The sequence below is a fragment of the Lytechinus variegatus genome, chromosome 4 (genome assembly GCF_018143015.1).
Source record: "Lytechinus variegatus isolate NC3 chromosome 4, Lvar_3.0, whole genome shotgun sequence".
Taxonomy (NCBI): Eukaryota; Metazoa; Echinodermata; class Echinoidea; order Temnopleuroida; family Toxopneustidae; genus Lytechinus; species Lytechinus variegatus.
In genome coordinates, this window is record NC_054743.1 from 31,400,798 (window position 1) to 31,414,601 (window position 13,804).

The 13,804-nt window shown below is 36.3% G+C and overlaps 3 protein-coding genes across 3 annotated transcripts; all 3 read left to right on the forward strand.

Annotated features, from left to right (window-relative positions):
* The first annotated feature begins 481 nt into the window (after positions 1–481).
* On the forward strand, positions 482–4,248 carry LOC121412944 (ileal sodium/bile acid cotransporter-like). The gene is made up of 2 exons (XM_041605707.1): positions 482–1,929; positions 4,234–4,248. The coding sequence occupies exons 1-2, from the start codon at positions 577–579 to the stop codon at positions 4,246–4,248; spliced, it is 1,368 nt and encodes a 455-aa protein (XP_041461641.1). The 5' UTR covers positions 482–576.
* A 3,405-nt stretch (positions 4,249–7,653) lies between these two features.
* Positions 7,654–12,096, forward strand: LOC121413837 (transcription initiation factor TFIID subunit 13-like). Its single transcript, XM_041606806.1, has 4 exons — positions 7,654–7,751; positions 9,170–9,266; positions 10,946–11,043; positions 11,932–12,096. Exons 1-4 carry the CDS (start codon positions 7,713–7,715, stop codon positions 12,094–12,096), a joined length of 399 nt encoding a protein of 132 aa, XP_041462740.1. The 5' UTR covers positions 7,654–7,712.
* A 216-nt stretch (positions 12,097–12,312) lies between these two features.
* Positions 12,313–12,924, forward strand: LOC121413839 (ribonuclease P protein subunit p21-like). The gene has a single exon (XM_041606807.1). The coding sequence runs from the start codon at positions 12,406–12,408 to the stop codon at positions 12,766–12,768; it is 363 nt and encodes a 120-aa protein (XP_041462741.1). The 5' UTR covers positions 12,313–12,405; the 3' UTR covers positions 12,769–12,924.
* The last annotated feature ends 880 nt before the right edge of the window (positions 12,925–13,804 follow it).

The following is a 13,804-nucleotide window of genomic DNA, read 5'->3' on the forward strand; positions in this document are numbered from 1 at the left end:
ATGATTCAAGTGAAACATAAGGCTAATGATGAATATTAAGCACGTGTGAAACCAAACAAGAACATGATTAGAATCATGAACGCTAATTACCGTCACGATTACAATAGCAATCATCATTACACAGATGATTCAAGATTCGTTTGAAAAGGCCCTTGGATTTATTGGCCTTGGTCATCTAGTTAACTAACCGCTGTTTCAAACGGTAAAAAAAATTCAATGATATAATTCCAGTGAAAAATAAGGCTATTAACGAATATTTAGCACGTGTGGAACCAAACCAGAACATGATTAGAATCATGAACGCTAATCACAGTCACGATAACAATAGCAATCATCATTACAATTATGATTCAAGATTCACGTTTGAAAATACACTAAGATTGATATTGTTATACAACAATGTTGTTTTGTTTTTCCTTCCGCCCAGATTTCTGTGAACGTCATTCTTCTTGACACTTCAATATGGGTGCGACTTCACTCTGTACGAGCATTTGTGTCCTATTGTGCATTCTACATGCAGGGCTTGGTGAGCTGCAGCCTATCAACATAACATTTGGTGATGTCACGCAAGTAGTTATGTTCGAAGGCCAAGATAAAACCATCAATGTTTCAGTAGTTTCTTACGATGGTGCCGTTTCCGTTTTCTTCGACAGTGAAAACTCGTACACATTTGAAGTTATGAACCAGACATTCGCCCGACTTGAAATGAATAACGATAGCCATTTTCCTGTGACCGCCCAAGTGACTCTTAAAGGACGACACATTGGCATTTCTAATCTTCGGGTTTTTATGTCAGCAGTGGGATCTACCAATAGTACTCAGGTTGCATCTCTAAAAGTGAAGGTTAATGTCGGAAATTTTTTGATCCAGGGGATTCTCCAGTATATTTTCTATATCCCTTTGGTCTGTATATTCTTCATGATGGGAGCGAGTATGGATCTCGAAGAAATCGCAAGTTGTTTCAAGCATCCAATCCCGATCTTCGTCGGATTCTTTTGTCAGTTCGCCATCATGCCCGCTTTATCGCTGGGTATTGTGAAGATGTTTGGACTTGACACCGGGTACGCGCTGGGTCTTCTTCTATTGGGATGCTGTCCCGGCGGTAAGATTAGCAACGACCTAACTATCCTACTCGACGCTGATTATACCCTTAGCGTAACGATGACGGCTTGTTCGACGGCACTGGCTTTGGCAACGATGCCCTTGAATATATTCATATATACCAGATTCTTGATTCAGTCAGAAAATATCGAAACGCCTTACGGCCAGATTGCTATGCAGATAGCCATTCTCATGACCCCTATCCTACTCGGAATGTTGCTTAAGTATAAGCTTCCATCAATCAAAGACAAGGTTTTGAAGATTTTGAAGCCCATTGTAGCAGTCGTAATGTTAGCATCTGCTGGCCTGCTGATTCCGTTTACTTTGTATATCTTTTTGTCTCCCTTATATGTTTACCTTGCTGCTTTCCTGCTACCTGTATGTGGAGCATTCCTTGGTGGATTTATTGCAAAACTGCTGCAACTTCCGAACAATAAAGTGGTTGCCATTTCTATGGAAACAGGGGTTCAGAACGGGTTGTTTGCTTTAGTTGTCCTTAGAGCCGTGTACCCTTCACCGGAAGCAGATTTGGCTTCTTCGGCGCCAACTTTATCCTTTCTGTCAATGCTTCTTATTGGCATCGTACTGGTCATCGGCAAGATCGTCTACACCAGATTTGTAAAGCGGAAGCAAGGCGAAGACACCGAAAATATCATCAAGATAGAGTCGGATGACCAAGGCAAAGGAAAGGAGGAAAATGGAAAGGCAGTTGTCCTCACCTCTATAAACACGCTTGATGATGACCAAATTATATGCAAAAACAACAACAAACTTGTCGGTATCAGTTTTCCTGGTGGAGATGCTGGTGGCGATAGTGGTGGCGATGGGGTTGGTGGTGGTGGTGGTGGTGGATGTGATGGTGGTGATGGAGGCGGTGATGGTGGTGATTAGTAACACTGAATAAGCCTATACAATTCTTATATCTGTAGTCCATTGTAAATTTGTAATCTAAGAAACATTTCTGTTGGTTCATTTTTGTTCTTATAATACGTCGATTTCGAACAGTATAAGGTACACTTCGTAGCAATGAAGTTTGTACCATATTGTTACTTTAATTGTCATCATCATCATTCTGACTGTCATCATCATTATTAATCTTAGTATGGACGTTGATATGGCCGCCATAATTGTAATAGTTGGTGTTGTTTACATTTTTATTAATTTCGATTCGGGGACGCACCCGAAAACCTGATTATCCAGCACGCCCCCTGGTTTGTTGTCTGATGATGATCTCATTCGAGACTTCATATTTCTAAAATGTTTAATTCATCGAAGTTACATCATTGTACTTCCTGATAACGATATTTCATTTGACAGTTCGTTCACGTTAAACGAAAACCCTCGAATACTAAATAATTCATTACCATTTAAAAGAGGGTTTTAGGGGTCTGCAGAAATACTTATCTGATCACTTGTCATTAATTACTGTAAGTGCAATATGCTAATCCATGTCATCAGCCCTTAAAGAGGGGCTGATATTGCTCCGATCTCAATGATATTATGGTTACTCTTGTACTCTTCGGGTAAGTTATACATGTTTATTGAATACTGACTTATATAACCGTACCATTAGCACAAGACATTAACAAATGTTTTAAAATCATTATCTTTTCCATATACCTTAAAGTTTATGTTTAAGACAAATCTATTATGTATATTTTTTTCTTTGCAAAATCAAGATAAATTTCAAGTCTAAATAAGACATTTGGATGCATTTTTATTACACATTTTAGATAGGATGCGTTGACAGTACTTATATCCACCTGCTGATCCAAACTTTGGTCATACTTTACGTCACTTACATTACCGATGTTAAGTTGAGCCGATTCTTTTTATTTGACTTTTTAAAGTTTGTAACAAGGTCCCATACGTTATACAAATTAAGCCGTAAGAAAACTGCACTATTATCTACTACTTTAAAGGTAAGAAAATAAATTGACTGGAAACACCGTCCCAATTTCATTTTATATTCTTCATTGTTATACAATAAGAGTCGCTATCAGAAAAATTAAATAAATTGTTTTCTGCATGAATTTGGGTTGTGTTTTCTTCTTGTGTGTTTCTTAAAAATCCATATGCAACAAAGTCGAAGTTCAGGGGGATTTTCCTAACGAAGACCGTTATATTATATTATATTGATATTACATAATTTCTTTCAATTATTTCATGGTGAGCCCTTTGGGCCGCATGGGAAAAGAGCAGTATAAATAATTAATAATAATAATAATGTAATAACCCTTCAATTTCAACCATGCCAATTCACAATCTAAACTGCTGAAACTCCTCATATTTGCTGACTTAAACTGAAACATTTTAGTCATGTATGCCCGGTAGGAAATTTTTTATAATACCTTTTCTCTGCTCCCCTTTTTAACGTTCATATTCAACAAATCTTTACCAAAATATGTCTACAGTATGCGTCCCAGCAATCCGTTTCTCAATAAAGATGGAATTACCATTAAAAAAAATGGACAGTTTGATTTCTCCAGCTTAATAAAAGGGTATCATTATCCTAATTATGCACCCAGGGCCCGGGGCATAATGTCAAGTGATCCATTAATTACAGGTTCTTGGAGGAAGCGAAGGTCCCAAAAGGCCCGACTAACTGCTCTGTGCAGAAACAGTAATCATAAAATAAACTTAATGATACGCGGACAAATTGATTTATTGGTGTTGTGATGCCTTATGGATACACCAATTGATTAGGTGCTGAAATGTGATAACTATAAAAAAGCAAACATGATTAATATAATAAATGAACATGAATTTTCAAAAGACTTCTTTGTTTACTATACTACGTGATCATCATAATGAAATAAAACATGAAGCAGTTTGGCAAAGAGCCATTTGGTAAAGATTTACATGCAAATATTGCGCACACATCGGTGTGTGCATAATAAGCAATCACTTTAAACCCTCAAGCTATCTGGAAATTGCAATGTCGTTCTTGAAGTATGAAACTAAGGTTTTTAGTGAGTTGAAAAATAATAATTATTCAAAAACTATGATTCTTTCATATTCACACTTTAAACGTCATTCATAATGTGAGATTTCTTATTTTCTGATTACTTGGATAAAATATTTATCCAGAGAATATAAGTTAAATCTTTCACATTTTCTTTTTAAATGAAGATTTTCTGTGGATAGACGACTTGATGTTTAATATTCAACGTGTCCATGTTTGTGAAAGAAAAAAATAAATCTTTATATGGCTTGGCATTATTTCGTATATAAAATGTCATCTCATGGACTAAGTTAAGGCAGGATAAGGATATTCAATTGAATTCAAACCGCCTAAGTTCTAAGTTCTCATGGACTAAGTTGAAGCAGGTTAAGGATATTCAATTGAATTCAAACCGCCTTCTTTCATGCCTCGTGAATGCAGTGCTAATTGGAGTTCCTTTTCAGATATTTAGAATCCTAACTTTGAGGGTATTCTCTGAATGTACATACTGTATTAGAGTGGGAACGAATATTTAATTCCAAATCTTTCGTAAGGTAGCAAATTATTTCTTTACTGGTTATTATGTTTCTGTTTATGGCAACGTATAAAAACTCAGCAGGACTGCGCGTTTTGCTGGTAAACGTAATTTTTTAAGCTGGTATACAACCAGTTACCTATAGTAAACATTTTACGTCTAGGTTAGTCAATCATAGTGGCTGACGTTATAGACGAGATAACACTCTCGGGCCTTTTTATCAATGGCAGCGTTGGGATTCGAACTCACAACCTTGCGATTATGAGTCCAATGCTCTAACCACTGGACCACACGACCCGTATGGTCCAGTTCCCACTCTGGTGGGAAATGTATAAGTTACATATTTTTAGCTAATATCATGACAACATATTGGCCTGCCTGGCAGATCAGGGCCACGTTGTACAAAGAGTTACGATTGATCCAATCAATGAAATGAAATGCATGTTTGTCAAAAAAATTCTAGATATGAATCCATATTCATAAATTCATTGATTTCCTGACAATTTGGAGTGTTCTCCTTTGATTACAAAGGACATTTTGCAAATTTCCTGTAGAAGAAATTATGACACTGATGGATTTCCATAGAGTTACGATTGATCGGATCAATCGTTACTCTTTGTATAACGGGGCCCAGATCTCTGATGGTTGAAAAAAAAAATATTCATCTGAGAAGTAGAAAGCTTTGTTGGGACAGGCCAGGCGTAACTCAATAATTGGCCAGACTCCCGCGTATACTGTGTGACCTAGAACGGTAAATTTTCTTTATACCTTAATTGCATGCCTTCAAAAGTTAATGTTTCCGTTTGCATCGTTCATTGACGGATCTTCATTTTATACAAGTAAATTGTATCAATATCTAGATTTTAGTAAAGTTGTTTATGTTTATGTTTTCATGATCTACTTCGCCAACTTGGGTGACTGTATGGAATGCCCCCGTCACTGATCATACATCGGCCAAAGATGTAATTACATGTTTATGGTAGGAAACAACACTTACAAAAAGACAAAAGCAAGAATGAAAACAAAAAGGGAAACATATATGAATTAAATCTACCCCCATCTAGTAAACAAATTACGAAGTTCATAATATAAATGTGGTTGTTCCAAATTATTGGGCCATTAAATAAATCAATGTACAGTTCAAAGGACTACGCAAACATTTGAATGAACTTTTATCTTGTAATCAGGGTAATATATATTTATTAGATGTCTCCCCGTTGCTGTACTATGAGTGAAAAAGAGCAAACATTGACCTTGAACTTTAGAAGTTGTTGAACTCGGTATTCCAAAACTGGGGAAAATGTTTGAAAATATACCTATAGCAGACACGCCTTCATAATGTACTTACTCGAGCCATCGATGCGAAATGATGTTTTTGTGTTTATTCTTACTTTGGGAATATTTAGATAGGCTTATCTTATGATATGCCATTCATGAATGTCTTGTTGGCAGATTTGCCTGTATATTTGTGGCATTTGTAGGCACGATTATAAAAAAATAACTCCATTATAACTCCATTTTTCCAACATTTCTGATATATTGTCTTCTGTATCAAGTGTATATTCTTTATATTTGGTTTATTTGAATATTTATGTCATTTGTATTTTCTGATGTTATATTTTATTTGTTGTAATTATTGCTTATTGATATTGTTGGAAAAATTGAATGAATGAATGAATGAATGAATGAATGAAAAAGTGCTTTTAAAGATCTTTTCCCAGATTTTTTTTTAACGAATTGAGTTTAAGCTTCGAATTTGTGTTTTTGAATAGTGAGTGACGTATCGTATAGGGCCTAAGGCTTAAAAATGAAAATAAATTCAATACTCTTTTTCAACTTAAACTTCATGACTACCGCTCCATCTTGATGCTAAATCTCCATTCTCTTTATTTAATGTTATATATTTTTCATGTTCAAAATCATAAAAACATTATTGTTATACTTCTCTATTAGTTCAAATGTCTGGTGATGGGGATGCTATAATTATCGTCTTTCACAAACAAAAAATGTTTTTAAAACTAAGTAAATGCTTAACTCTTATAAATGCCTTGAATTGATTTCAAGGCTTCAAATCCTTAAGGCCAAGGCAGACCAATATAGCGGAAAGCTGCAGTCTCTGTTCAGTCAGGGTTTTTTCCCACCTGATTATCCCCCCCCCCCGCGCTTATAGCTTGCATCCAGACCAGTCTTTCCACTAAGCACTTTGAAGGAAATTACCCGAATTCCGGTGAATCCGGATCATTTTCTGGTAATTTTCGGGTACGATAAAAAATTCTAGGTAATTCTGGCTAATCCGAAAAGCACAATGAAATAAATTTTGATATTTATGTTATTAAAGAATTGTGTACCTCGATACGAAGCTCAAAATTTTCTGCTCTGGCTCCGAGCTCGCATTTCGTCAATTTTGTTGAACAATAATTCGTTGATTTTGGTCACTTGGACTGAATATAGGCTCGCTGTATTATTGGCCGATTTTGATTTTAAAAAATCAAACTTGAAAATTTCTGGAAATTCATGAATTTTCAGGAAATTTGGGATTCAGTTGCGGAAAAAATGTTTTGGATCTGAGGAAACACTAATGCACTGACGATGTTGCCAGCGCTTCCACTCTTCCTGGAATCCAGGAAATTACAGGAAGTTTTGCTATTTTCCAGAATCATTCCAGGAAGTTTTCCAGGAATTTCTAGAATAACATATTATCTGAATATTATGTCAAAATCTGTAACAAAATTGGATCACTTTAATTAAAATGTCAAAAATTTATCTCGCTCGCTCGCGACTCTTTATAAACTTTTTCCGTTATACGTCAGGTTTTGCCCCCTCAAAATTTTTGGCTCAATTTATTTATTATTTATTTATTAAAATATCTTTAAACAGGATAGCAGGCTCAGATTAATTACGGCACTGGGTCCTATATTTCATGCTTTGTGTGTGTATAGAAGAGAATTATAACTTATTTAAGATTAGAGAACCGTTCAGAAAATTCCAAGATATTTTGTAAAATTCCAAGAACTTTCAGAGTAAATTCCAGGAAGTTTCGTTTTAAAAAGGGGAAGCACTGGATCATGTAAGATCGTATCTCTGTGCATTGTGTTGCAGTCACGCACGCCCTCTGTCGTCATTTTTACAATAATGGCTGAATCTTCAAGTGCTGCTGCTTCCAATTCAGAGGTTTGCTTTTCGTTTTGTCACAATAATAGGGCACTATTTGCTATAATCTTTTTCGTTTTTATTTAACTAAGATGTATTTCTTTATTTCAGGATAAAATTATTTCGTATTGTTACTTTGAGAGATCGGTAACAGTAATGAAGTTAAGTTATATTTTATTGTATGTCCCATATGCTGCAAAATTTGTTTGTTGTGCACTGTTAGTGTTACGAAATACCACTCATTCAATGAACAAGCCAACAAGGTTATGAAATATGATTAGGTCAGGGAATCTGAAGTGATCCAGTGGTTGTCCGTGTAATACTAGGCAGACAAGGGTATACTCCAAAATGGGGTTGCAATAGCTTTCCAAATAAATTGGGGAAAAATAAATTGTGCACTTGCGCCTCGATTATCATGATTACTTATAATAATATAAAATCGTTTGTGACTTTTTTGTGTTCTTCATCCATTATTATTAATGGATGAAGAACACACGTACACCATGAACCGCGTTTGGCAGTGGATTTCTAATTTGTGGGTCGCGTGTGCTGCGTTCCCACTTCTGGTGTACCCGCTGCCTAATATTACTAGGGCAAGTCCTGGGCTCCGACCCGTTTTGCGGGCCAGAGCTCCCTTGTGATAGGTTATGATTAGACCAAAAGCTTCATGGTTGTTCCGCTGAAGTCCGTTGGCTCCACTCATCGAATACAAAGACCAAAGTTCTAGCTCGATCTGTACGGTGACTCAAAGTGGATTTTCAATGGTTTTCCCCATGTTCATGGATGTTGGAAACGTCCTCTCATGAAAATGGCACTTTCATGAGCTAAAGTCAGCCGCCATTTTTCCCAGGAAGTCATGCGGGAAAGGCTAAAAAATTGACCTTCATTATTGCTTAACAGTGTAGTTCACCAGTAGAGGCACTGGTAAGAAAATTGGGGACGTCCAAGTTACAGGGACTGTCTCGGTTTTCAAAGATTTCTCCAAACATGAAATCTAGGATAGTTCATTCACCAGTCAAGTGCCGACTCCAATCTTAAACATATCAGGTCTCATAACAAGATTATTGGAAGATGACAAGTCATGAAAAATAGATGGTGAATTTGGGGAATTGAGGTCACTGAATCTGTATTAGCACACGATATCCCTGTAATTGCTGTCTATTTCTCGGAGGGGTAAGTGAAAAAAAAGCTGTCCCCATAAACAAGGAATATCTCCATTTTTCAAGATATGGTTTGTCTTGGTTTATGAGGATGTCCTTCGTTTCTGGGACAATCCCAATTTTTGGACCAGCGGCTCTACTGTTCACCGATGAACTGAAATTACAGAGCTAGATCTACGGGTACATGTACCAGTATGGGATTTTTCCCTCTGCATGCATCACACTGTCATCTATAGAAAACGGTTTTGTTTGCAATTTGATCATTCTCTCCTGAAACAGGAAACTGAGGATACCCAGGACTTCGATGGGCAGGAAGTTGATCAAGAAATTCCAGCTGAGAGTGCCGATAAGAAAAAAAGGTTCTTCAACAAAGAGTGTAAGAGGCATTATGATTTCAGGCTTTCCATCCTGTTTTAGTTTGCAAGATAACTGAAGGTTCATTTAGCAGATAAACTTAAAATGTATGCTCCTTTTTTTCTAACTTACATGTACATCCTCTAGGGCACATGGCTAACGTGGATATGCCTTGAGTTTTATCATTCCATACTAAAAGAACATACAGAAGAGGAGGAAGACAAGTGAATGAAATAAGATGAGGTTAAGACTTGGAAAATAAAAAGAATCTTTCATGTCACTATAAAATTTTATTATTAGGCATTGATGAATAAGATATTAATCTAATAATTAAATTTCCCCTTTTGTTTCATCTCACACTTAGCAAGAGGAATAGGAAGAAAGTCATCATTCTCATATGCATGTCCTAAGGATGTGCCGTTCCTATGTTAAAACTCAAAGTAATAATTGATAATGTTTATTCAGATAGTCAACTTGTTCGGTACAAAATCATCCAGTTTCAGATCACAAAATCAAAAATTTTCTGCTCGCGCTTTGTGCTTACATTATTAATGTAGGAAGATCCCTTTTTACTCATTCTCTTCATGATTTACGAAACATGTATAGAGTGTCCCATTTTTAAGTCTAAATCTCGAATTTTTTTCCGATCGCGCTCGCATCAATTCTTCAGTTAAATACCTGTCCTGTTGATGATTAAAAGAATTGATTAGAATTTTACATTCTTTGTGTGAAAATGTCAGAATTTTTCAGCTCGCACTCTATGCTCACATTATCTGATTATTGAAATATGTAACGTCTCCATGGCTAAGTGCAAGCAGTCCTTAATAGGTTCCTTTTTAATCAGTTCAAAACGTATATAAAAAATTTCTGTTCGCACTCTGCGCACGCATTATTAATGTAAGGAAGATCCCCAGTTACTCATCCTTTTCATGATTTACAAAACTTGAATAGAGTGTCTCGTTCAGTAGGTCTAAATCTCTACTTTTTCCGCTCGTGCTTTGCGCTCGCATCAATTGTTTAGTTATACCTATTATGTTTAAGTCACAAAAAGTGCTTAGAATTTCCATTCCTTATGTAAAAATTTCAGCTCACGCTTCGCGCTCGCATTATTTGATTTTTGAAATATGTATAACGTCTTCATGGTTAACTGCAAACAGTCTTTAATAGTACCTTTCCCATCAATGCATTTCTGCTCGCGCTTCACGTTCATAGAATTATTCATTTGCATACACATCTTTTTCAGGATAACGAACATTGCCCAGAATGTTCAAAATTTTAGGAAAAAATACATAAGATTTCCAAAAAAAATAGCTTGCGCTTTGTGCCCGCATTATATAAGTAAGGATTATGGTATTATATATTATGTTTATTTAATGAGAATAAAGCTAAGAAGTGACTATTAGGACTACTGCTTCAAACAAACCAAAAATCTCGGCAAAAATCATCTTTGAGTAGCCGATCAGGGAAAATATGGCTGAAAAAAAAAATTTCCCCCCCCCCCCCCCCATTGGCGAAGGCTGGATCCGCCCCTGATATATAGATATGTATGGAGAGAACAGAATTTTTCAAGTTTGAGATAGCATTTGTCATTCTGTAGGAGGTATCAAAGTATAAATCATTTATCCATATACATGTATATTTTTTATCATATTACAGAAAAGCAATGTTTACATCTCGTTCTTTTTTCTTCTTACTGTACAGTGAGATGTATGATGTATGGCTTTGGTGATGATCAGAACCCATATGCTGAAACTGTGGATCTACTAGAAGATTTAGTTCTTGGCTTTATTACAGATATAGTAAGTGTGCTATGCATGTTGCTTTTGAAAATAAATAGAAAAAAAGAAGTGTGGATAAAGTGCATATTCCACAAATGTTCAAGGTGGATTTTTACAAGTTTATACTAAACGTGACAATGATGGTATTGATAGTCATCATATTTAAAGGTCAAGTCGACCGCAGAAAAATGTTGATTTGAATAAATGGGGAAAAATCAAACAAGCAAAATGCTAAAAATTTCATCAAAATCGGATGTAAAATAAGAATGTTGTGACATTTCATTTAAAAAGTTTTGCACGATTTCACAAAACAGTTATATGCACATCCTGGTCGGGATGCGCATGAGGAGACTGATGACGTCATCCACTCACTATTTCTTTTGTATTTTATGATATGAAATATTCTGATTTTCTCCTCATTGTCAAGGGAAACGACAATGATTCATTCCTCCCTGAACATGTGGAATTAGCATTGGTCAATACTATATGGTTCACTCAAGTTGGTCCTTATTGTCCAATATATACAACAACAAAAAATTGTATTATTCAAACAATAAAAAAACAAAAATAATAGATTTAGATGCAATGTCTCTACTCTTATAAGCCAAGAGAGTAATAACTACATGTACAGGTATTTGAATGGATTTTCCAATTATATTTATGAAGATATGCATTACCCATGAAAGCTTGTCAACTTTTTTCTTTAGAGGTGTAGTCTAGAAGAATATAGAGATTTATTTTAGTAACTAGACCATGCTTGTCTTTTCAGAGGTACAATACATGTTTCCCATTATCCACCCTTAAACTTGCTTTAAATTGTTATTGACTTTTGGAAAGTACTGCATGCAGTAGAGTAAATAATAGTTCCATGCAGCATCTCATTCTCTTCCTCATTTTGTTTTCAATCAGACCCTGAAGGCAACCCAGGTAGGCCGACAAGGCAGAGTTCAAGTAGAGGATATCATCTTTCTCATCAGGAAAGACCCTCGCAAGTATTCCAGAATCAAACAGCTTCTGCTAATGAATGAAGAACTCAAGAAAGCCAGGAAGGCATTTGACGAAGCCAATTATTAGTGAAAATATCCTGTTGAACTGTCAATCATAGGAGATGATACGGGTACTAGGACGGAAGTTCCGCTACTTTAGGAAACTCAGCAAAGGACCAATAAACTAATATAGATATTCGATCTTAGATAATTTTTCTGGTGATACGACAGCTGTGAATTGTAAGAACTGAAATACAGTGAGATAGTATTAGGAGTTTGTTATTGGTGTGGAAACGATATGAAGGTTACGATACAGTGACTTTCAGCACATATTACCGCTGCATTTCTTGAAGACATCCTTAGCTTCGGAACCTCTAAAGGATCAGCCTTGCCCAAGATGGTGAAAAGTTGCAAAGGTGACACGGGTCACCAGCGAATGAACTACCTGTACCAAGCAGCCCACTGCACCCTGGCACAGAACCCAGGGAACACTCAGCTGGCCAGGTTCTACATCGAGACCATGAAGAGTGTAGCAGCAAAGCTTGTGCTGAGACTTGATCCTCATATCAAGCGTACTATATGCAAAAAGTGCAGTTCCCTTTTGATCCCTGGGGTCACTGCTACCGTCAGGGTCAAAGGTCGTAGGCAGAAGCACATGGTCGTGACATGCTTGGATTGTAAACAAGTCAAGAGGTTCAATACGGATGAAAAGCATGTCCTGTGGGCACATAAAACAGAAGCCATTCAAGACAAGAGCTGATAAATCGGCTTTTAAGTGTAGATTGCCAAAAGAAACTCGTGCTAAGAGGATGCGCGATAGTGCATAGTTTTTTCTACAGGAAAATTGTAAACTAAGGAGATCACACCAAATTGTCAAGAAATCAATGAATATATGGATATCTAGATGAATATTCATATCTAGATTTTTTCTTTAGAACAAACTTCATTTTATATGTTGACTTTGCTGGCTTTCCATAGTTGCGATTGATCGGATCAATCGCAACTCTTTGTAAGACGGGCCCCAGGGCTCCATAACACAAAGCTTTGCAATCAATAGCTAAATACCAATGACCAATCAAGATTATCGTTGCATGCACACTCTGTTTAAAATACTGGCCAGGAGCCAATGGCCCGTATTCTGAAGTCAGGTTTAACTTAAACTCAGATTTAAAGTTGTAGTATGGGAAGCCGACAGTATCAAAATTTTCATTAAGTTGTATATTTCTTGTGTTTACTCTCTGCTCTTTCCTGATTCATCTATGGTGAAGACAATTATCTATTTATACTTCCTAGACAATCATGAATGATTTGAGAGCCAAGTGAGCTTAAGTATGATATTTCTAGTGATTTATGTAACAATTGGCTATCCATTCTTAAACCACAACTTTAAACCCGAGTTTAAGTTAAACCTGCTATCAGAATACTGGCCAATGAGTGCAGTTCTTTCATGTTTGCAATTCATTGCAAACCTTGGTTCCGGAGCCCTGGGCCCCGTCTTACAAAGAGTTATGATTGATCAAATAAATCGTAACTTTATGGAAATCCAACAGTGTCATAATTTTTCCTACAAGAAATGTGCGAAAAGTAAAGAAAGGAGAGCATACTGAACTGTCAAAAAATCAATGAATTTATGGATGTACATCCATATCTAGAAATTTTTTTTTAGCAAAGATGCATCTAATATGTTGACTTTGCTGGCTTTCCATAGTTGAGATTGATCCGATCAATCGCAAGTCTTTGTGAGATGGGCCCCTGATCTCCATTGGCATTGGGTTAGTTTCTTATTTAAGGTCACC